Source organism: Aptenodytes forsteri, unplaced genomic scaffold (assembly GCF_000699145.1).
Source record: "Aptenodytes forsteri isolate BGI_AS27 unplaced genomic scaffold, ASM69914v1 Scaffold241, whole genome shotgun sequence".
Taxonomy (NCBI): domain Eukaryota; kingdom Metazoa; phylum Chordata; class Aves; order Sphenisciformes; family Spheniscidae; genus Aptenodytes; species Aptenodytes forsteri.
Window position 1 is genome coordinate 1,282,577 of NW_008795252.1, and position 25,005 is coordinate 1,307,581.

General features: G+C 37.9%; 1 protein-coding gene across 2 annotated transcripts in view; it reads left to right on the plus strand.

The window, feature by feature from the left end:
• Positions 1–25,005, plus strand: part of ERC1 (ELKS/RAB6-interacting/CAST family member 1) — a 310,968-nt gene that overhangs the window by 197,586 nt on the left and 88,377 nt on the right. For both annotated transcript variants that reach the window (XM_009278946.2, XM_009278947.2), the window contains one exon: positions 5,026–5,186. In XM_009278946.2, coding sequence (XP_009277221.1) covers positions 5,026–5,186 — 161 coding nt within the window. The remainder of the gene's footprint in view (positions 1–5,025; positions 5,187–25,005) is intronic.

Genomic DNA, 25,005 nt, shown 5'->3' on the forward strand with positions numbered 1-25,005 from the left:
GAGAGTTGGGGTTGTTCAGCCTGGAGAAGAGAAGGCTCTGGGGAGACTTATTGCAGCCTTTCAATGTATAAAGGGGGCTTGTAAGAACGATGGAGACTTTTTACCAAGGCCTGCAGTGACAGGACAAGGGGCAGTGTTTTTAAACTGAAAGAGGTTAGATTTAGACTGCACATAAGGAATAGATTTTTTTATGGTGAGAGTGGCGAGACACTAAGACAGGTTGCCCAGAGAAGTTGTGGATGCCCCATCATTGGAAGACTTCAAGGTCAGGTTGGACGGGGATTTGAACAACCTGATCTAGTGAAAGATGTCCCTGCCCATGGCAGGGGGGGTGGACTAGATGACCTTTAAAGGTCCCTTCCCACCCAAACCATTCCTTGGTTCTATGAAAAAACTAATAACGGAGAGAAATACAGTCTCTTCTGCAAAGATAGAATTGTTAATATACAGGCAGGGAAGAGCCTTATCTAGCATTAACATAAAATGTTTTTTATGTAATGTACCAGTGATTTGCTATCCTTAATAAATACTATTTAAGCCAGTCATATACATTTGAACTATGGATGCATTCATGTCCCATCCCTTAAGACTGGAAAATTTTCCTTTGCAGTGTCTGCGGAGGGCGTTCTTTAGCTTTTTCCTCTCTCTTTATATGCACATAGCATATAAAAGTGGATTGCATGCGTCACCATTTCAGAATAGATCCTCTGCCACTGCAAATGTTTTTCAAGTGCATAGAATTTGCTCCTTTCTTTGTGATATTGATGACTTTGTCCATTGCCTCTTTATATTTGCACAGTACCACTGTAGTGAATTACATCATGTTACTGGCATTCATGATGCATTTGTTGCTTGGATGATGGCCCAAAATTGCTCTGCTTCCCTGACAAGGTATAAGCAGAAAATTAAGCTCCAGAGCTGTCTTCCTGAGAGGGCTATGGAGGCCTTTTTCAACTTTCTGTGCAGTAGAAAAGTTCCCTTCAGGTGATCCTTCATCACTGAGGACGAAGTTCACAATGGGAAGAAAAAGGTAGCTGCCACTACATTGCAGTTTAAACACACTGAAGTGTTTGGGTATCCTGAGGCTGCCTTAGTTAGCATGTCTGTCTGGATTGACCTTAGGTATCGGAGTCTTTGGGCTCTGATTTTAAGAGGGAACCAATACCAACCACATCAGTTGATGTAGCCTTCATCCTGGCCTGAAATATCTACTGTGTCTCAGAAATTTTCGGTAGTGCATTAGTTCTCACATAACAGGTGGGAATTGGAGCTTGCCTGTCCTGACCATCAGTAATCTTTCCAGGAGCTAGTATGGAGGTTGGTAGGATCCCCAGCCTCATTAATATTTTGCATATCCAGTCCCTTTCTCAATTTTACTGTCTTTTTACTGACTTTTGGGGAACTTGACCAAGCTCTTTGGAAGTCCCTGGCTTCCCATTACCCAATGGCCAGAAAAGCTTGCCAGAAACACCACGTACTTGGAGATAATGTGGTAACTGTATGTCTATGCAGCAGCCTGTTTGCTGATTGACAGTTTCATCAGAGGAACCTGAAATTAGAGTTTGGAGGAGGAGGGAGGTTAAGATGGTACATAGTCTCCTGAAAAGGGCTTGTTCTTTTGTATTACATCATTTCTTCTATTTCTTTACAGGCTGCCATTGACGTGGTAGACAAACTTCTCCTGTTGTACTGCCTTTTCTCTCCACCATGCTTTCATGCTTTCTAAGGAGATGTAATACTATGTAAAAAATTTGTCCGATGTTCACGTTTCCCTTTTCTGTTACTGTGAATCCCATACTGATCTAATTGACATAGTTTGCCCTCTTTCACATAGTTTGTTCAGTCTCTCAGGAACTCTTTCCTCTAAGGGAACGTTCATTCAGCTTCATGTTCTTCCTTAAAGATTAGCTGTCACCTGGTCAGGTCACTTAGGGTCTAAAAACAATGAAAAAAATAGTCTTCGTTTAAGTTCTCTGCAGATCCATGCTGCTCAGAATACATGAAGACCTTTCAGGTCTGTCTGCAGAAAATTGAATCACGGGTAAGTCATAGATAGTCAAAGATACACTCTGCTTTATATACTATCATTTGAGCAGAGAGAAAAGAGGAGCAAGAGTGCACTCTTAACACCTTCTGAAGTGGAAACTTTCTAGTTATAACTGACAGGGCGCAAGCTTACCTACAGTTAAATTGAAAATGTCAACAGCATGTCTCTGAAAATGTCTCAGCGTGCCAAGAACTCTGGTTCTTGGCAAATATTTTTTTCTTTATTATATAATTAGCTGTTCTCAGGGAAAAAAAAAATATCAAGGGTAGATTTGAAGTTTTTTGTATATGCTAAATTAGATGTGCTTTGCAAGCAGTTTGCTTCCAGTGAATATTTCTGTATCACTTCTCACAGGACTGCTTACTGGGACATATACAGACAGGCCTGCACTAAGATTCGTAAGCTGCCAAATAAAATGTTTTGTTTTGTAGAAGTTTAATTGAAATGCTCCCATGGAATATCTATAACTTGATGAATCTGAACAATGAAGTCTTTATTGTGAATACAGTCATCACTATCTTGATGAATTTTGTCTTTAGTAAATTGCATGGCAAATGTTACTTGCTGGAGAGAATGGAAGGTAATGGCAGTTCCGTGAACTAAGTTGTTGGCACAGTTTAAAAGCCACTTGCATTCCAGCCATTCCTAATACATGATTAGATCAATTTTCTGTTAACCTGCAAAAATACAGAATATAACCTTAGAATTAAAAGAATTACCAAATGGAGCAATGAGAAAAAGATTAAGTACCTGCAGTAACCACTACTGCAGAGTACTCCTGCAGAGTTAGATCTTGCCATCTAGCACTAGGAGCCTTGGCCTAGATGTCGGCCTCTAGCCTCGTTGTGTCTTCTTAACAGCACGGAGTTGTTTTGCTACGGATCTGCATCAAGCAAACCAGCCGTTCAGTGTTAGCATCGCAAATCTTGATGACTGGGAATGGAATGAAGGATGTCAGAAATCTTTCAAACCTGATTATGGAAAAGATGTTGCTTCAAAGATTGTTTTATCTTGGCAACTGACAGATTGACACAAGCCGTTTTGATTGTTACAGTTGGCTGGGGGCTTGTTTATTTTAGGTTGTTTTCTGTTATAGGCGGAGGGTTTTGTAGTTGGTGTGCCTCTTTTCTTCTCAGTTTAAAGGAAAATGTTTGTGTAGGTAATTCTGATCCACCCAAAGGATGTAGAAGCTGATACACTAGAAGCTGATACACTAGTACACCTTCACTTCCCCAGCATGTTGCTATTTTTCTCTTTGTAGGCATCAGTTTCCATCCTAGTAGTAGTTTTGCTATTCATTGTTTCTGTAGTTTTTCTTTGCATTCTTTTCTGATATATTTCTCTATTTCCTTTTATGGAATTTCCTCTTTGTTTTAAAAATTGACAGAGTTTCTGATCTTGTTTTGCACACTAAACACTAATAAGACAGGAAAAGTTTGGTTATTATACGCATGCTAGCCAGTTTGGACTATGTGTCACTGAAATTCTCCTTTGGTCTGTTGATTACTGGATGAATTATTGGCTGTACATTTTGAATAGTTTTTGATAATTGCATATTTAAATTTTTCTTAATTTGCTGGGCATAAGAAGAATGCTTGCTGTCAGCTGCATTTGAGTGGAAGTAGATAGGCTTTCTGCAGTAAGCACTGTACAATGTCTATGCTAGATTTTTATAAATCTGCTAATTCTGAATTGCAATGTTTCTTGCTCTGTCACTGATTGAGGATGAAAACCAATCTTGTTATCCGTGTTTGTCCTGAGTCATTAGCTCTGCCTTTAGGAGTACAGGATTTATTAAAGCAAGGGGTGGTGGTATGTTCCATACCTTCCATCCTCCAGCACCTGTATAGCGAGTAATGTGCCCAACTCTCTTTGTAAAAACTTGTAAGTAGAAATTGAGCTTAATATAATTTCAGTAATTCACTTCCGGGATGGAGCACAAGTTGATTGTTATGCAGGGATACAAATGCAATGCAGTGCTGTATTGTCATACTAAAGTTATACAAATGTTTGATTATGTGCAACAGCGGCATCTGAGTTTCTCCCATTTGAAGCACATTATAAAATTGTTTATGAACTCTTGGTTGTGATGGAAAGAGAAAATCTATACGGAAGAAGTCAGTGAAAGTAACGTCATCAAGCATTATTATAAAATTATTAAAAGAATATCCAGAGGGTTTTGTATGTTACATGTAGCTATACTTGAGCATTTATTGTGTTTTTGCATGTTAATTAGTGATAAATTCTAGCTGAGACAAAACCTGCTCCAAATGCAAAATAAAATATGACTATGTTAATTTGTGTAATATCTATGCTAGAATTTACAATCATGTTAATGCTGAACCTTTCCCATTTGCCAAAGATATGAGTATTGTTCTGCTGTACCTGTCTGCCATCAGCAACTCTTTGAATGTCTTTTATGTTGCTAAATCACAAAATGTGCCTGTAAGCATTGTTCAACACATACTTTGAGGGAAGTAGCCTTACTTACATCTTCATGAGAACCCAGTCCTCTCCCTGTTTTGGAAACATTACCTTCGTTCTTAAAGTGGATATGTAGTTTTTCTTTCAGCATCATTTACAGAGAAAGTTTTTTATACTTTTGGTATATTATCAATGTATTCCATTTAATACCTAGCATTTTTGTGGGCTAATTTTAATAAATATAGGCCATCCTTTTATCCTTGTGGTACATCTTCTAAAATCGAAAACTGGAGAGTTGAAGATTTGTAGTTTGGTATTGTAATGGTAACGTTCCAGTGACCAGACTGTGTTAATTCACAGACTGTAATGTTGTTTCAATCGAGCGTAGGCATCCTGTCCGCAACACAGGATGATGCTTCTGGTCTACAGAATTGTTATGCAGTGTACATGCACTGGTAACCTTTGGGCTCCAATTTAGTTAGGACATTTAGTAAATTCCAGTTGATGACATTACACTATTTTTCTCTCCTCCTGTCATCCCCAAAATGTTTTAGGTAGAAGAGCTGATGATGGCCATGGAGAAGGTTAAGCAGGAGCTGGAGTCAATGAAAGCAAAATTGTCCTCTACACAACAGTCTTTGGCTGAGAAGGAAACCCATTTGACCAACCTACGAGCTGAAAGAAGGAAACATTTGGAGGAAGTCCTAGAGATGAAGTAAGTGTTTCTTTCCATCGTTTGTAGGCATGTTTTATTGATATCTCTGAATTCTCCTCTGATCCCTGGTGTTCTAAAGACAACTGCTGTATGAGTATGTCTCTAGATAGCAGCCATCTATGTAATCAGTCAAGCGTTCAGAAGTGACTTCTGACCAGGGTTTACCTACATTACTCGCACACTTTCTTTAGAGCTCAAAAATGTTTCTTCCTTCTGATCATTTGCAGTAGACTACTATTATTTGCACAATAGCATCTTCAAAGATCCTAAACAATTATTGGGACTCAATTATTTTGTGTGTCTTATGAATGTGCCATCTTGCTTTGGGTAGCCTATAATCTGCTTTAAGGTACGACACAAGTCAGTGTAGCAAAAAGGACAAAAAGGGAAGAGGGAAGAGATAAACATAGTATCAGGTAGTTGTAAAGCTAAAATCAGACTGCAGATGTCTGGTCTGCTAAAGTACTTTTCAAACTCATGCGGATGATTCATTAGCACTGGAACGGAGTTTGAAATTCTCTATCAGTCAGACTTCTCTTGTCATCTTTACATAAGGAGGCCTGAATGAAACCAAGCTTTGAGGAGGTGGGGAGAAGTGAGGAATTAGACTTCTAAGGCTTAAATACTTCCTAATTTCTGACCGTGCATTATAGATAAATAATTATCCTTAGTTTAGGGAGACATGAATCCATTTAGTGCAATGATGGATAGTGCTGCCAGCAGTTCATTAGAAACACTTTCAGTTGTTTAGCCAGCTCTGAAGAGAAGGAACATTTTTATTGGCAGGACCAGCAGTGGTTCCTCCACTGTGGTTTTGTGAGCCATTATTTATTTATTTAACTTTTCTACGCTAGCCTCTTTCCTTTTCTTTTTTTTAAATGAAAGGATAGAAAAACAGCTGTTACAAAATGGAAAGAGAGGTGGCTTAGATCTTGAAACTCTAACTTAGGAGTGCTGTATAAAGTGGGCCAGGCCTCCCCAGCTTCATATTCAGCTACAACAGTCTGATCTAGACCTGGCATAAGGACGTTGGAAGACTGCAGTACTTAAGCCGCACTTTTTATTTTTAATAAAAAATTTTATTGAGCTATAAATTTGACTGCCTTGAGAGTTGGTGTATTGGGGGATGGGAAGAATAGCTCTTAAGGTGATGTGGGAATCCAAAGCAACTGGAGATATATCCCCTATCCAATCACTTGGCAGTACTTTCTTCTGCCAAACTGCTCTGCCAAACCTTCTCATTAAAATATACACGTAGTGTACAGTATATCCTGAAATGTATTTGGAATTGTGTAGCTCTAGACCCTTTAATATAACTACACCCTTCTTTTAAATGATGACCTCTCTTAGCTGAGTAAATTATTGTTGGAAAGTTGTTGTATTGAAATGTAGTATCAGGAACTGCATAAACTGGTAGATCCATTGTACCTCAGAAGGAAGAAGAACACTGGAGAGAATGGTGATGCTGTCAGCACATGGAGAGAAAGATGGAAAAAACATTAGTTTGTATAGTTAACTAGCTGAGCATGTTTTAGTCATAGCTGGTCTGTCTTAAAGTTCTGTAGAGCTGCCAAAGCTGCTCCAAACTTTAAAAGCTCACCCTCACCATGAGTCTCTGTTGCAAACAAGTCTCTACTGAGGACTCCCAGTCAATTAAATATCTTATATTTATATACAGAAACTCCAGTATATACTTTGTTGCCCTACTCTCCCAGCCTATGCCTATTACGAAAAGCACTCTTCTCATCTTTTTTCTAGTTTTGCAAAAAGTTGCTAATGTTCTTAAAATGTCTCCTACTATTTCAACTCAAAAATAATAGTAATTGAATGAGTGGTCAATTTTGTGAAGCAGTTAGCTGGTTTGGGGATCCTTAACGCAAAACAATCACTGTTGTACAGATACTGTTCAAAGATACAGTAAAGCAATATTGTTTCCCAAGTTTTAGGGCATACTTCACTGGGAAAAGTTTGAGGTGCTCAAAAGCAGCACTGATTAAATTTAAGATTTGATAGAGTTGTAAGTTTAACAGCCTGGGTCCTGCAGTCAGCTAATGGGGCAGGAGAGCATGCAAGAAAAATAGCTTAGGAAATGCTGCTTTAGGAGATCTAGGTATGGACTGAAAGAAAGTGTTAAAGCAACAAGAGGACTCCAGAAAGTTACCTCTGGGTTTTAATAGGAAGTTGTTAGAGATTATGTTAATGAAAATATATACTTAAAATACTGTTTCTTAGAGTAGAACTTGTGTTTACTACTGACTCTGTAACCCTGAGAAGATCATTTCACACTCCTTAGGGAATACTGTGGCACTGGAATAGCACAAGTGTGAATTATTCCAAGGAAGAAATTTCACTCCTTAAAGAAATACTATGTATTTTGAAGCCCTCTTCCTTTAAGTCTAATATTTTCATTTTCTTTAAAAAAAAACTTTGTTGTAAATAATTATGAGAGAGGTAGATAATGGTCTCTCTATTTATATCACCAAACATGATCTACTGTAAAAAAATACTAGTGAACTGGTAGGATTTTTGTTTTATTATGTTTTCTTTAAGAAGTTCTAATGTTTCCATCATTCACAGCAAATCTTTTAAATTAGGCAGGAATAAAGTGCTGTCTACAGAGAAATCTCTGTTCTTTGTCCCATAAAAACCTGCTTAGGCTGAGCTGAGTTATAAACTGTTGAAAATCACCAGTTTTCCTTTCCCTTTTTTTCTCCTGGTGTTGTCAGCAAATTTTGGCAGTGTGTGAAAATAACCGAGCACAAACAGTCTAATCTGGGGCCGAGCTCATGCAATTGCCAAAACTGTAGCAGCGGACACTGCACTTACAGGGAAGGGGAACAGACACTGTGTCTGTATGTAGAGAAGAGATTTTTTTTTTTTTTTTTCCTCTGGACTAGGCAGGCCTTTTGTTATGGTCAGAACGACCAGAAGATTCTTCCTAGTCATCTGCTTCGGGGTTGAAAAGTCCCAGTTGGAGCATTTCTCAATCTGTTCTTTCAGACCTGGAAAACTGTCCAACAGTCCTTTCCTGAATTATGCCTTCTCTTGCTAATTGCAATTGCTGCTAGCCCTATAATTCAAGGGATGCAGACTTACATAATGCAGTTGGCACTTCAGAGTTGGATCCTTCATCCTGCTGGCACATAACAGAAAGATTATTACTTGTCCAAGAATAATTTACTATCCTCTTTTTTCTTTAAAAATAATCAAGGATATTACAGACAAATGAGTTGTTATAATAGAACATAATTTATGTTTCAAAATCAAGCTGTCAAAAAATGTCTTTTGATTTCTTATATGACTTTACATGAGTGGTCTTTTCAATATTTATCACACCAGTCTCTAATTGCATGAATACATCCCACAGATAGTGTTTTGTTTGATACAGAGTGTAAGCGGTGATCAGAGATGAACCAGGCCTGTGTAGCTTAATGAAGCTGTTTATTGTATTGCTTCCTTGTTTCATCTCGGAGCTGGAAGGCCTGCTGAGAGCTACATGAGGGCTACTATTGAAAATAAGATGCCAACCTAGGCAGTGCTATGCAGGAAGACTGTTCATCCTTATATCTGCTACAGTTTTCCTGCATGATATGCAAGTCACTTAAAAATATTTGGTACATGGTTGATAAGTCCAAGTGTTCATTTTCTGGCTCTCAGATAAGAAAAATACAAACACATGCACACGAACGCTCACAACTGAAAATGAAGTCAATGGAAGCTAAGGTTGTTTATCTTCTGAAAAGTTCATCCTCTCAGCAATAAAGCAGTGTTGTCTGGAGGTATTGGCTCAGTAACACCCCTGGAAGCCCTGGAATCTTATAGCTGGATTAGGGATGATTAATTGGCACATAGTTTATTTGCCAGAAGAGTAATTTCAGTTTATCCAGAACAAAAGCAGGGGGAAAAAAAAAAGTATCAATGTCCATCCAATGATAACTTGTCAGCACGTCAGAAATTGTCTTCTTGGAAATTAGAGATTTTTTTTTTTTTTTGGTGATTAGATAAATCATTGTTTATGCCTATGGTTTAACGACAGTTCTCCAGAGAAGTGATGCCTACTTGCAGAAGTACATGTGTGTTCTTCATGTATAAACAGTTGTCTCTGTAGTTTGAAGTCACTTCGCATTTGTTGTCAGCGCTACAAAGCAGTAATATGTTAACCTTGCATCTGCAAGGTATGGCTTTCTAGGCCCAACACAAACTCTTCATCATACTGAACTGGACTATAAGGTCTATGGGCCACTTGGTATATCAGGCCATCATGTGATTGCAGCAATGGTACCAAAGCACCTCCTGTAATTACTGTGTATGAAATTAAATAAGCCAAAATCCCACAGGGGGCACTCATGTCCGTAGTATTTACTGTCTGGGGCAAACCTGAACAAGTGCATCTGCATCAGTCCCTTTTTTTCTTCTATAAGCTTACATTTTTTTTCTTTAAAATGTCTTTTTCAGGGCACGCAGTGAAAATGAACGCAACAATATCCTATTACCATTGTTTTGTTCTTTTTAATTTTCAAGTATAAAATACATAATCATATATGTTTATTTTAATTATATGTGGTCACCCAGTTAGATTTTGACATTTAAGTTGTAAAAAGTTCAGTTGCAGTAGTCTGAAATGTGAAAAATTATCCATTTCTAATTACTGGACAATACAGACATTACGTTTGAATAATTGGAAATAAGCTGACCTTGGAACAGCTGCTAATCTCCAAGTGAATCACACAGAATCTGATAGGAAAGCTGAAATACAGTGTGTAGATATATTGTGTGTCTTTTAAGGCTAAAGTTTATTGAAAGGCCAAAATTTTTTTTTTTTAACTCCACAGTTCTCCTCACCGTAATGAAACATTAGGCTTTTCATAAATGTAATTGTAGATCTTGGTTACCTTCAAATTCGATGGCTTCTGCTATTATTTTTTAACTCAGGTGAAAGCTTGAGAGAAAACATGATCTTTTTTGCGCTTTTTTTCTCTTTCCAATTAAGGAATGAAGCCTGTTATCCTTTCTGTCCTCCTGCGTTGTCAATGAGCCTTCGGGCACTCCGAGATGCTCGGTGTCGTGGCAGCATTTGCGACAGCCTGCTGCTTCGTTTTCAGTGCAACTGATACTAGATGTCCTGAATCATGGAAATGAGCAGAAAAGCTTAACCTATTTATGGGCACCAGTACAAAACTGGTCAGTCAAATGATTCACGTAGGTGAGAGAGCTATTAAACTCGAATCTCAAAGTTTTACAGAAAGAATAAGCTGCAAAGCAAAGAAGCGGGACCTTTAGTGAAGCCTATGTAAATAAGGTGCCCCATATGAGCACACACAGAATTTGTTGTGTTGTGGTTTATGCTGTTTCTTGAAGTACTGGGAAGTTATGTTTATCTTTTGTAACTGGTTTGTTTTTACTCTTCATCTTCCTTGAAAAACTTTTTCTTCTGTGGCTTTTTCAGATACTAAAATCTTGGCACGATATGTCACAGTCTCTTTCTGTCTTGTGATAAAACCTCCATATCTCATTTTATCTTGAATTCTATGGTCCCCGAGAACAGTCTTGTAGAGAGAAAGTACTGTACTATCTTAATGAGCCATGACGGGCCTGGAAGCAAGACCAACTGCTGAAAAGTACACCAGGTGGTGTTAAAGGGGTTTGTTCCACTCAGTAATTGCTAAGACTATTAATGTTGTAGGGAGGAGTTGGGAAAAGGAGGTCCAGTCATTAACTTCCTGAGAATTTAGCTACACCGTGCTCCTGTTTCCGTGCCTTTCCATGGGAGATATTTTTTTCCTTCTGGATATGTTTTCCGGGGAGTGGGTTTAGTGTAAGTGATCTCTTGGGTAGTTCTTGGAACTTAGTTTTCTAGCTGGTGAAAGGAAATTAGACGTCTTTCAAGTGAGAATGTGAAAAACATAGCATATAGCCTCAGTGTTAAGAATGCACAGGTTTTGTTATGTTTTTCTTTTCTATTAATAGATTACAGCATTCTTACAGAAATTGCCATGAAAGATCTCATCAGTAGAGATCTTGGCATACACACAGAGTGGTAAAATGTATATTGGTTTTTTTTTTTTTTAGGCTTAGACAATCCTAGCACTAGTGATGAATACCCTTCTTGTCTTTTCTTGGTTTGCTAGTTCATTATTGCAAACACGCTTAGAGAGCAGGTGCAGCACAAGATAATTTCTTGGAAGTCATTAGTGCCCCATGTTCTTTACTGCCCAAAGGGCGTTGCTTTGGGAAAAGTTTGTTTTTACCATAACCTGCATGCAGATCATCTTATCTAAAAGAATAACAAGAATTATGCTTTTTTCTAGAAATAGCTACTCAGCTAACCCAATGTTAAACTGGTAGAGGAATGGAGAGAGTGATGGTTTTATTTTGACTAACGTATAAAACAGATTGCTTGTAAGATAGCTCTAAGGGCACCAATATACTACCTTCTGCTAGCTAATTCTGTATGCCTTTTCCAGTACAAAACACTGTTTTTCTACTATATTCTAACATACGCTTTGTGTCATTAAATACCTTCAGAAGTTCTGTCAGAAGTAAAGGTTTATGTGTTCAAAGAGAATCTGTGTAATTTTCCCTTGGGTGTATGAATCCTCCAGTCCACTTATTTCAAGAACAACACTGACAAAAATAGATTTCCAGGTCTTCAGCATGCCTTTTTTATTGTTTCTATATACTTATATACACAACAAACATAAATATGACTGTGATTTTTGTTTCAAAATACGCAGCAGTGTTTTGGCTCAGGATTGGTAGCAACAGTACATTTCCTAGGCTGGCTGTTTCAGCTGCATCAGTGATTCCTGTCGCCATCCCTAATCCAGCTATAAGATTCTGGGGCTTCCAGGGGTGTTACTGAGCTAAACCAAATCAGGCACATTTTACTTTCTGTTAAAGTCAAAAGAACCGTGAGTTCCTTAGGGTGCTTTTTCGTCTTTTATAAACGTGCACTGTAAATAGTGATGCATATAAATCAACTCTGTGAGCACTACATATTTCATTAAACACAGTCAAGTTGTGGGTTAATAGAAGTTCCAAGTGAAAATATTATGGTATCTCATTGCATATATTGTAGATTTAATGTAGTGTGAACAATAGTAGCTTTGAGCCATTGTAAATCCCATCCGGACATCGTCAACATAGTTCAAAATACAAGGAGGGAAATCTCAAAGGTTAGATGTGCTCATATGGCCACTGTGCATATGCGAGTCATTCTTTTATTGTTTTTAAAATAACAGTGCAGCTTTGCGGGGTGTAGGTAAGGCAAAGTCTAACTTAAGAGTGTTTTCTGGACTTGAACAGAAATTCCTTTACTGAAAGTCAGGTCAATTCGCTTTAATTACAGAAATAACTTCTAAAGCAAGTAATTGCTGTCCTACAATCCTGGAGGACAAGAAGTGGGAGTTGTGTAAGAAAAATTGGAGAAATGAGTCAAGTCGTTGGCGGTCCCTACAATCTTTGTCTTTATACTGTATGGGAATATTCAGTATATCTTTTGGTTTTCCTCCCTTCCCAAACAATACTTTTGAGCTCTTTTAAGCAAAATAAAAAACACCATCTGCAAGTCTATGGAATTTCTAAGAAAACTCCATAGTGAGAGGGTTTGGGAGTTGTTGGTTCATCTGGTGGTATCTTATGTGCAGCGCAAGTGACTACATGTAACAGGAATTAAAAACATGAAAATTGACCAGAACTGTTAATTTAGAAATCCTAAAAGATGACACTAAGCACCCTAAAAGTGTCTGTCTTTAAGGTATAATCCTGTCATTGCTATTGAGTCACTTCTCCCCAGTAAAATATCTAGTGTTACAGTTTCTGCAGATTACAGGGTAAAGAGAACTATCTTTCCTGGTATTGGGAGCTACTATGTATAGGATTGTAGGGAAGACTGAAAAATGATTTGACACAATGTCATATTTGGTGTTCCCTAAAGCCCCTTTTATAGCCCTTCCTCAAGCACTAGATAGGTATGGCTATAGCTTTCTGGAAACCTATAGTTCTTTTTCAGTCTGCTAGCATTTTACAGCTTTAAAATTGATGTCAAGAAAACATTCAAAACTCAAGGATCACACTAGTTTTATTTCCACTATGTAATCTAGGAATCAAGCTTTGCATATGAGGTTAAACTAAATGACATAACTGGTATTTGCTACACAATCTAAGAGTCAACTAGTTTGATCATTTAGTTTAATTTCATGAATAAAGATTTAAGACCACCAATACTGTTGTGAAAAGATGACTACTGCAAGTAGCTTTGAGCAGCCAAGGATTTCATCAGCCTACCTTCAGTTCTTAGAAAGTTTGTGGAGTAAGTGATAAAAAATATTATTTGTAAATGCGTAGAAAATAGTAAAGTGTTAAGTAACAGATAACCTAAATTTGTTGAGGCTAAATCATGACAAACCAACCAGGTGTCCCCATATGCCAAGTCGTAGTTTTGGTAATACAGTAGATGTGATATGTTTTGATCTCAGGAGGATTTCTGTCATTGTCTCAAAGAACTGTCTCATCAGCAAAGCAGGGATTATATTCCTGATTAAACTACTGTAAAGTGAACAAGCAGGTAGCTGGAAAATAATTAATAGTTCATTGTCAAAATGGAAACCTGTATTACATGGTTCCCTTGGAGGTCTCTCCCAAGTCTTTACTGTTCAAAATGTCCATTAATGAAGTGGCTGACAAGCCAAAGGGTGAGTATTGCCAAAATGCCACAGTGGGTGTTCAGGCATTTTGGAGAACAAGATGAGAATTCACGATGATCTCGATAAAGTGAAGAGGGCATCTAGGGAGGCTGTAGAATACTGTTCGCTGGAGGTTTTTACAGACAAATTACACCAACGTATCACAAATAGCTTAAATATAGCTGAACGTGCTTTGGGGGTAGTTTAGATGAAATTTAGGATAGGGAGGGTGTTATCTTGCAGTTTTTGTGATTTTTCAGCACAGATCATATACTTCCCTTAATGAATGTCTGTCATGTAAAAATATACATATTATATGCATGAGCTTGTTCTACATATTATGTGGGCTCAGTTCTCTCTGTTAATACTGGCTTTGGCTTGCAGATTCAATTTCTAAAGAGAAATTTTGCTCTTGTAGGTAGTCCATTTTGAGTATTCTTCATGCAAAGGAAACTTTTTTTTAAATTGAAAGAAGTAAACATCATTCAATTTGTTGGTTCAAGGTAGCTGCAAAATTCTTGCTGCCTTTCAAGCCCTCAGGAGGCAGGAAATCTGAAAGGGTTAGGTCTGGTTAGGTTATAAAGAATGCAAAGGATATCTTCTGATATTTACAGAAAGCCTTAATGACCTCAGCTAGACACATTTTCTTCAAAAATATTAATAATGCAGCTATTAATAATAGTACTTTGCAGTTTAGTTCTTTTAATTGACAGATCTTACATGTCAGTCTTCCTTTTTATAAAAATGGAGAAATACTATCGTTGTTCCTCAAAGGAGTAAACTGAAAACAAAACCATGAAGTGACTCGTTCAGCCATGGCCACAGAACTTCAGTGACGTCAGGAATTAAAATCTGAAGATACTAGGTTTGCAGGTTTTTAAATAGCTTAATGTTTGAGACACAAATGTTTAATAGGAAATGTTGTGCATATAAGATACATACTTCTTAATTTATTTCTCTCTTCTAGCATGTTCTCATACAGATCCTTTCTACATCCTCATTTTTTCTTTATTATATGTCTATACATAAAATTGAGTATGCTTATCTTACCACTTTAGTGCTCTAATTGGAGAGAATCAATCTGTTCTCTTTTGCTAAGCTGATCTTCGGATTTGTCTTGCTTGCTAGATTCCCATTGTTAGTGGGGGCTTTGATTTGGAGTTTGAAAAATTAGATTAATTTAGCCAGGAGATGTTAATTTAAAACAAAAACAAATAAATTTTTGCCCTGCCTTGAAAAATATGAAGCTGGCTTTGGACTACAATTTCATAGGTTTTGTGACAAATGAGGCATGAAACAAATTGGCAAACCCACAATGTCCAAAGTACAGTGGTACAGTGTGCTCTTTAATTCCCAGCCCTAAAGATCTCAGCAAAGGTCGCAAATTAAACAAAGTCAAAATTAATCAACTCTACAATCAAAATACAATCATTAAGGCTTTCGTTTGCTACAAAGAAGCAGTTGTGAAAGAGGCACTGGAGCAAGTTCTTTTGTGCAGTAAGGGAAAATCAACAGCAAGGTGTCGAACAGAAAAATGAAACCCTGCAGGTGAAGCTGTCTTTGGAGCCAAAAGAAACCAGCACTTACGCAGAAATGCAAGTAAACTGTTGGAGAATGGAAAAGGTGTTTGGTGCTGAGCTGCAGAGGGTGCCAACATTGCATTTGGCCCAAACAGAAGAAGCCTGTGGGCTAGAGTCATGCACTGTAGTCATGCACAGCCCCTTCAAGCAACCTCTCACCCAGGCTTCACTCCAGCGGTCTCAACTGCTGCAGCTTTTGCCTCCTTTACAACATGGAGCATGGGTGTAGCAATTCCGCTGTGTGGGAAGTCGAAAAGTACAGTCAGGGATGCCTAGAGACACTGTAACTGACAACACCTTTCTTTATACATTTTGTGCCCTCATTTTGGGGAGACTTTGACACATGTATGGATACATCTCCATTGTCTCAAGTACATTATTTATACAAATATTGAATTTCTTGTTCCATTTTATGGACAAACATGCTCCCAATGCAACTTACATACAACTAAGTGTAAGAAATTCTTCTTTTGTTACCTGTTTCTGAAACAGAGCTTGTAGACCTTTAATGAAAATAGCTTTAGAGGGACAGAAATTACACTGGGCAACTATCTGTTTTCATCTCAGTGATACGAATAACATAAAAGCTTTATTTCCATACATGGGAGATGCATTATCTTTTAATAGATCTCTGTTCTGATTTGATTTTCTGTTTTACTAACTGATAAAATAGCGATGTGGAATAAATATGTAAACAGTGTCGTAAGTTACGCTTTATTCACACCAGTGAGTCCTAATAATGAAATACATGCTTTTTAGCCTATACCTACCTTAGCCCAATTGCTGTTACACTTCTTCCTGGTGCAGGAACTCATGTGTGTGCAATGTGCATGCATTGCTTGTGTTTTGTTTGACCTGCCTAGAGTATGGGTCATTTTTATTTTATAAATAAGTATAGTTAATTTTCTCCAGATTCTGATAAGCTTTATAAGTTTCTTAGCAGATGAGTGATGTAATGATAATTTAATGTATTTGCAAGGCAGGAATGCTTGTTTAAGAACTGTTAGGTTATAGTATGAGGCATGGAATAAAACCCTCAACTCTTCTTTTGGAGTTACTCTACCCCCTGTTCCCACTGCCAAGTCATTTCTGAAGCAGTTGTACATAAATCAGCAGACCATCATCAGGAAATGCCTGCTTGGAAAAGATGGAAAATTTGACTCCTCATGACCAACAGTCACAGATTTTCAGTTCAACTTTCATCGCCCTTCTATATACTGATATGGCTGGTCTGGAACATGCATTGTGAAGGACAAAATCTACCTTTTTCAGTTGCTCTATCCCCAAGGAAATCCTACAAGTCTTAGAAAAAGTCTTTTAAAAATAGTAACTGAAGGAACCCACATACCAAAAAAAGTCACGTTCCTCTTTGCAATTCATGCACTGCGTTTGCACATTTTTCTAATTTGTCTTAACTGTGTGTTTTGATTTCAGGTAAGAGTTAGGATAGTCTAGTGGAAGTATTTCATTACCTAACTTCTCAGCTCTTCAAGCTGAACTTGGTGGCAGTCTGCTGGGACTTGGAAATACACACCTACACCTTTAATGAACAAGAGGAGTTTGCTGATCAAAATGGGATACAATAACTCGTCTCCACATGACCTTAAAATACTTCTAGGAATAGGTTATTTTTTTTAATTGTGCAGCCTTCTATAATATCAATTTATGCTGTGGCATTCAGTTCTCATTATGATACTTCACATTATGTAGTACTTTCCATCTGTGAATGTTAAAGCAGTTACAAATGCCATGTTAATTCTCAAAATACTCCTCTGAAAAAATAGGTATTTATCTTATTTAGGGATAAGGAAAACTCAGCACAGAAGAATTTAAATGGCATGAAAAATTGTCTGGGTTGCTTGTAGCAGAGTGACCTCCAGACCACGCTCAAGTCATTTAACTGTATCTTGCACTCCAATATAAGTTTTCATTTGCTAGGTAATGAGATTTTTTTTCCATAAATACAGTTTATATTCCATTGCAAATGAATAAAGGACAGTTATTAAAGTATTAAAGGGCAATATTAAAATTTGTTTTCTTGTTCATGATAGAAAATTGTTTTGAATAGGACAGAGACCAAGAGATACACAGCTAGGTGCTTTCCCATCTTCTCTGTTCCTCAAGTCTTCACTTTGTCCTCTTTGTTTGTTGGTTGGCCTTCAGAACCTTGTTCTCTGCCTACCAGTGACCATCTCTGATTTACGTTTGACTCCAAGAAACATTTTTCAAGACTTCCACCATTCTACATACAAGATATACGTTGGATAAGAAAGGAGCTCATTTCTAGCTCTGACACACCTGTTGATCGCTTAATTGTTGGTTCTAAGGAGAACAGCATTGCATTGTCTGAACCTAGGAGTCTGTTGCCATTTCAGATTATCCCACTGGACCTCCAAGTGCCTCTTCAGAAAGGCATGGATTTTCCATATATTCTGTGTCACATTTGTGGCCTCTTGTTTCTTGTATCCTAGGACAGCTAATGTGGCATTAGATACCATTATTTGGGCAATGGAATCCCAGAGCAGGCACCAAGAACAACTGAATCATCACAGTTCCCATCAGCATCGGTTAGAGACAAGACTGCAGTCTGGTCAGACAGCTTCTCAGCATTGACAGAGGTCATCTTGAAGTGATGCTGAATGTATTAATATCCCCAAATTTGACATCATAAACATATTCTACACTGCAAGACCTCATAGTTTCAGTTGAACTTCTGTCATCTCTTTTGGCAGCTCTAAAAAGTCATGTTCTCGGTCAAGGTCCTCTTACTTAGGAACACGGTACTTCCCAGGCTCATTGGGATTAGGAGTCATTGTTCTCATGACATTTCAGATCACATACTTTCCTAAAAGCTTTGGAATGATTAGTTCCAAAACACTTGCAGTCAAGCCACTTCCACGCCATAGGTTAGTCATAATCACTGAGGCTGAACGGGTCTTTTAATAGAGTTGTTTCTTTTTCATATTGTGGAAGAATAATTTATTCCTAAAACATTGCCAGTAGCTGACTCTCAACTTTCACCTTCTACTTAGAGAATGCTACAATGTATTTGATAGCTCATTCCATGGCTGAACTATGTTACATGTTAAAAAATATATATTTTGTTCTTATGTAATTGAAGTACATTATTATTATTTAACAAAGAACAGTAGATTCTCAGTGTCATTCTAACATTTTTTCTGGTTTTGCTAGATAATTTTGCTGTCCTTGATTGTCTTTTTGGTGAAAATTCACAGAATTATAACAGGCACATGCACAAATATTTTCCCACTCTATTTCACAGTTACAATAAACTCATCTATGTTTTTTGTCTTTTTGACTGTTACTGTAGTCATACTTAAGAAAAAGCTAGCTTTGAATGAGTTTTTCTGTAGGTACTAAGCTTTGTAGTTGTCCTTGGAGGTGTTTGGGAGTGAGTTCTGGTTTCATTGGCCAATTGCCGATGCCAAGTCTTTCTCCTGCTCACACAAGGCTGGCTGTTCCACTATTCCAGAACCACTTTCTAATCCTGCAAATTTTGGTCAGTGTTAGCTAAGGAGCAAAATTACGAATTTTAACAAATGACATGTGGAAAGCCAGTTTTGTGAATGAAGATGTGCACTAAATGCATTGCATTAGTGAATAAATGGGCTGTTATGATACACATTCCTCATTTATAACTTTTAAAGTTGCAAATTCTAGAAGTAAATGCAAAAACTTACAGAGATTTAGCTTAAAATTTGAGTGCATGGCTTATAATTGAAAAATTAAAATGCTAAGAGAAGGGCACAATTTTCTTATCAAAGATGCAGGGGCAGGATGGCCTTTATACTGTTCAATCAAGAATATTTGTAGAAGTGGTGAAATTAATTTTTTTTTTTTTAAAGCTTTGTTTTCCGTATCATGCTCATCAGCCTCTCCTGGGTTCAGAAAACTGGTTTCAGTTAGGCCCTTAGGTAAACAGGAGGTATTGTTTACATGATACAGGGCAAGATGCTAACTGACTCTTCAGTTTTTCTTCTTCATTATCTAGCTCCTTACAACAGGATTTCATATACGTGTAGAAAAGGTACAAAAGAGAGAAGCTGCGATCACACAAGTAAAACTTCTGAGGTTAAAAAGCAGACAGATTGAGAAAAGCATGATTAAGCCTTGCTGATGCTCCTAATAATTCGTGCCATGTGCTGATCTGTATTCAGAGCCACCAGGTAGAGCTAACCTAGCGTTTCTCTGTGCTGTGCACCTGTGAGCCATAAGGATATGGCCTGGTCCACGGCCAAACTCACTTTGGAATTTTTCCCAGGCTATGTTGGTTTTACAAATACACTATCATTTTGTTACTACTCTTTGAATTTGTTCCTGTTTGTCTTTTCTTTTTTACAAATAAGATGCTCCAGAACGGCAAGACTGAAATGTAGTCATTCTAAATGGCATTCATAAATTCTCCTAGGTGTGCAATTTGACCTTAGCCAAGTCACTTTATAAAGTTTCCGAGCTCTAAAATGAATATACAACTACTTTTTCTCATTTATTTTTCTCATAACTCAGTGAAGGTTTTCTTTAAGCCCTTAAGTATGTAAAACTATTTGAGGTGCCAGAGCACTATAATACTGTTTCTTTATTCGTTTCTTCTGCAGCAGGTCAAGGAAAGCAACATCATTCAGAGAATCTTAAAAAAAAAAAAAATTCTTTCTCTCTGAATATTATAATTAGCCATGTTCTTCACACAGTTGTTTAGGCCTTGTTGAAATGTGTGAATATGAAAATAAACAGAAGAGTTCCTCTTGACGTTATCATTCAGTAAAATCCCTTTTAAGAAGCATTTGAAACTTCACATGCAATTTCTGATGCTGCCTTACTGTATGAATGAAGCTGTGCTCTGCGGTGTATAGGCAAAGACCGAAAATATGTTCTCTGGAACATGAGGCATTGTGTTCCGACTGCACAGCAGCCTGAGGTACTGACCCATCTGGTCCTGTTCCCCCTTCCCAATTCCTCCTTTACACTGTATCTGGCACTCACGAAACTCCACTGCACTAATTCAGCACACTAACCTAGCAAAAATATGTTCACATTTTTCTGAAGTTAGTTTTCTGCTGGCTTAGTGCACAGAAATGGCAATCCATGGTTAGATAAGCCTCAGACAGCACAAGGCAAGGTTTGAAACTTAATGTCTTGTGTCCTGGGAAAGAGAAGACTGTGACAGCAAGCTGTTAGATTGGCTTGAACTGCAACTTCGGTTGCAAAACCAAAAGCCACCTTTGCACGGAGTAAATGCCTTCTGGTCTTCATTCATAGCTTGCGCAATGTGATGAGATCCTTGTGATGAGATCTTGATGTTTAATAATCTTCTCCTGCTTCATAATCCCTTCCTCTACAGCTTTCTCCTCTTCACTAAGAGGTCTGTCCTACTCTTGACCCGATAGGCCTGCTGCCTTTGGCCAGCTGCCTCCCTTACCAGCAGAGTATTGGAGGTGGAGCGGTGTTTTCTGTTAAGGATCTGAGCTGCAACAGTTCGGTCCCTCCGTCATTCTGCATCTGTCAGTCATTCCTTGTTCTGAGTTGAGTGGGTTGATTAGACTGATTAAAGTAGGTGTCTGGATTGAGAGGGTTAAAGAGCATCCATCTGTTCTGGATTTACTGCTGCTTCAGTGGAGGCAGGAAGGCCAGGAATTAGTGAGTGGCTTAGTCCTTTCTCACTGCTGGCAGCTGACAGGAGCACTGATGAGGTGATAATGAACTAAAAAGTCTGCCCTGTTGGCTGGGTGGGAAGGGGACCCAGACAGTGGGCAAGTCTTACCCCTGTCCTTGCCAAGATTTTCACATTTTAATAGAATCCATCTAAAGCAAAATTAACAGGTATATTTCCTGGATGAGTTTCAGTAATGTAACTTATCACCGGCGGATACGAAAGAAATATGTATCGTGTTACTTGCAGTGTGGCAGCTCTGTAGGGTTCAGGCACCAGACAGCCCAATCAAATAGGAGCGGTGCCAGAAACAGGAATGTTTATCAAATGCAAAATAAAATGTAACTTCTTTTAAAATACCATCTGAAGTTCTGCAGAAGATAACTCTTCCATTTTAGTTCTAACTTTTGGTGGCACTTACTAACATTCCTTGACCCTAACAATCCTTAAAGTATTCAAATCGGGATTTGCAGATACATCCTAAAGGCGTTGTTTTGTGTTTTCCCTCATTGCTTTAGGTGCTACAAAGCATTATTTTTCTTACTTCTTCTTTAAACCTCTGTCTTGCATCAGAACATGTTCCAGATTCCCTGTAACCTCACAGTATTTTACTTTTGACACAAGTCCGGCTGATGCCAAGCATGAGTGTTCATTATGTGTATATGCTAACACAGTATGAATATACTAGCATATCAAGGTGTAAGAAGCACTTTAAGCCAGTCGGATAGCTGAAGAATACAATGTAGGCACTCAATGGGCTTCTTAAATTAACATGTGGTGTTCTTCTCAACTTACTTGTTGCTGACAGACTTAAAGGTTCAAGATTTTACAGGTCTTTAATTTGTAAAGAGTCTACAGAGAGTATGAATATGAAATCTCTTAGTAAGAGTTTGTCTTTTTCTTAGAAAACAATGCTAAGAGTTTTGCAAGCTGGGTTAGAAACTGTTTATTCCGTAGTCAAAGTGTTTGGAAGGCAACTTCATTCAGAGGGTGAACCTCGCTGACCTTTATGCAGAACATTGAGGGGGTTGCGTACAGGGAAGATCATGACCCCAGAGTCTCCGGTGGCTGTTGATTGAAACCTTGTGTTTCAAGAAATAAATGTTTAAGAACACTTCCTTATAAGACCTGGGCTGCATACACAGACTTTTTTTTATAGCATTTTAACTATTTTGGTAAAAGGTGTTTCTTCCCCTACCCCCCTTCTGGTCCTAACAGAAAGGGCTAACTCAGCACAATCATTAGTACAACCCTGAGACTGAATGCAATTTTGTCATTATAAATATGACTTAAATTGATATAGCTTCTTTTCCTAAGCCCATAGGCCCTAACTGTCTCTGCATAAGTATGTCTATAAGACTACAACAATGTCTGCATTCATGGGGTTGCATATGCCAATTGCAGTGATATGTTTTGTAGGTACAAACCAGTCCAAAAAAGAAAAATTAGTAACTTCAGCCTTGAGAAAAGACAACGAACTCTAATGGGTGGGATCAGATGTGAGGGATGTTGGGAAACATGTAAAGACCTTATAAAAACTTCATTTGCTTGTTTAATTGTTAGCAGTCAGATTGAAGCAAATATTTTCATACAATTTATTTGATGTCTCTATATGCTCCTCCATTCACAGGAAGAAATTCAGGAATTTCAGACTTCATCAGCCTTGTTCACATAGACCTTTAGCAATGTTAGGAAAACATGGGGATGCAAATAGTCCTGCTTATACAGTCAAAGCAACTAGCCACTTTCAGATTAGATCTGTCCTTTCTTAATTGGTGAACTATTCTGCTTTGTTAGCTCTACCAGTGCACATCATATGCTATACAGTCAGGGCTCGAACAACTTTCATCGCTACCAAAGGAATGCCTCTTTTCACGATGCCTCATTTGTAACATGAATGTTGTGATTCAGAAGAGAAAGGAATTATTTTTAACCTGATATATTTGGAAGAGGTAGCAAGGAGTTAGCATCATGGACTGTTATTTACGACTAGCAAAACCCAGTCCCTTTTATGCACGTTATGGTTTTCAAATGAATTAAAATTAATATATCTGTTTTCTCATTCTTTTATTTTGGAGGGGCAGGGTATTTGTTCAAAAGCTATGCCGTTTAGGATAAAATGAGATGTGGTTGATAACTGCCCACTAACGAATCTCAAAAAGTAGTCTTTCCGCTTGAAAACCTTTCTCGAGAGCCTCCCTCAAAGAAAGCCAACAGTGGTGTTGAGCAGAATTGCTAATAATCTTCTAGCCATACTATCTTTAAATGTTCCCTTTCTTCTAATAGAATGGGTGGAAGGTTATCAAATGGCATCCTTGAATCTGTCACAGGAAAGGGCTTTTTTGTTTTGTTTTGCTTTGATCGGATCAGTTTTGTTAGAATTTCTCCCAAAATAATTTAGAGCAACAGGTTCAAATGTTCTTCTCTGAACAGAATTAAAGTTTCCTCATCTGTTCTGTAATTACACAGTAAGGACAGATTACTGCTGTTTTATTTTGTGTTATGGACCATTCACTCATTTGTGATACGTGCCTGTTATTAATGTCTAAAATATAAACCATTTGGATACAGAGAAGACAAAAGCAATTTTTGCCACAGAAAAACAGCTATTCATATACACTTCAGAATGACATTGATGTCCTCTTGATCACTTCATCTTTATGAGTCTTGTCTTCTCCTTCCCCTCTCTTTGTACAAGGTCTGTGGGGAAGCAGACTCTGGAATCTGAATCCACTGCATAACAAGTCAAAATTCATCTCCAGATGTCTTCTATGCAAGACTTGGGCATAAAGGCAATCAGCTTTGTCTTCTATCTAATGTCTCTTTCTGTTTTCAGTATTTTGTGTGTTTATAGCCTCCAGGTAAGGTCTCCTAACTCTTGGGAGAATTAGGAGAGCTATATATTGTAACAAAAAAATAAGTAGAAAAGCAGATGTATCTTGATTAAAAGTATTTCTTAGTGCTCTAGGTAGCAACTTATATTGGTGAATATCACCGAACTTTCACAGCCCATTCATACTTAGCTTCCCATATTTTTTCTCTCAAGGAAACCAGAGTGCGCTGTTTTTAAACTTGATTATGGGTTAGAAAATACCAAGTAATTATCTGTCCAGAAATCACTTTTCATTCACTTCCCCCCCCGCCTTTTGTTTTTTTGTTGACTATACTCACAAATCAGGGTGTGTCAGAGTGGCTGATCCTGCCCAGTAACCATTCTAATCTGCCCTAGTTTCTTACTACTGTTTAATGAATGTTTCTGTCCTTCTGGAAGATTGTCCTCAGACACCAAGGTGGCTGCTTGTCCACAGGAAGTATTTGAATAGCGTAAGGGCATGTTTCATGGCATTGTGTAGAGCTAAAGAGAAGCACTTTAGCCTAGGAAACATTTCCTTTTGAATAAGGCTGTACAGAAACTTCTTTGGCTTCTTCCAGGGCTTTATTGACATTGCTGCCATTGTGATTAAGTTTCTTGGTATTGCTGATTATAGTGATGGCATAGAGCCAAAATCACTGCTGCTTTTGGCTGAGTAGGAAAGAAGACAGCATGAAAATGTTTTTGGCAAAAAAAAGGAGTACTTGTTAAGACTGAGAAGTTGCTTGTTGTATCTTTTGTATCATATTAGAAATGAAGCTAATTTTTTAACACCATAATTTTTAGTATATTTCATGACAGAGGTGCTGGGTGAGGCAGCATTTAAAGAATAACAATTTCTTGCTGAATACATAGAGTGGGTAAAAAGTAAACTGACTGAGTGCACTTCCCTGCTGTGGTTCATTGCTTCTTGGGAGTTTCATTTTGGAGAGCAGGTACCCCCATTCTTTCCTACAGGCTCAGCTGCATCTTCCTTGATCCAACACAGTTTTCGTTCTGTGCCAGTGTGCACGGT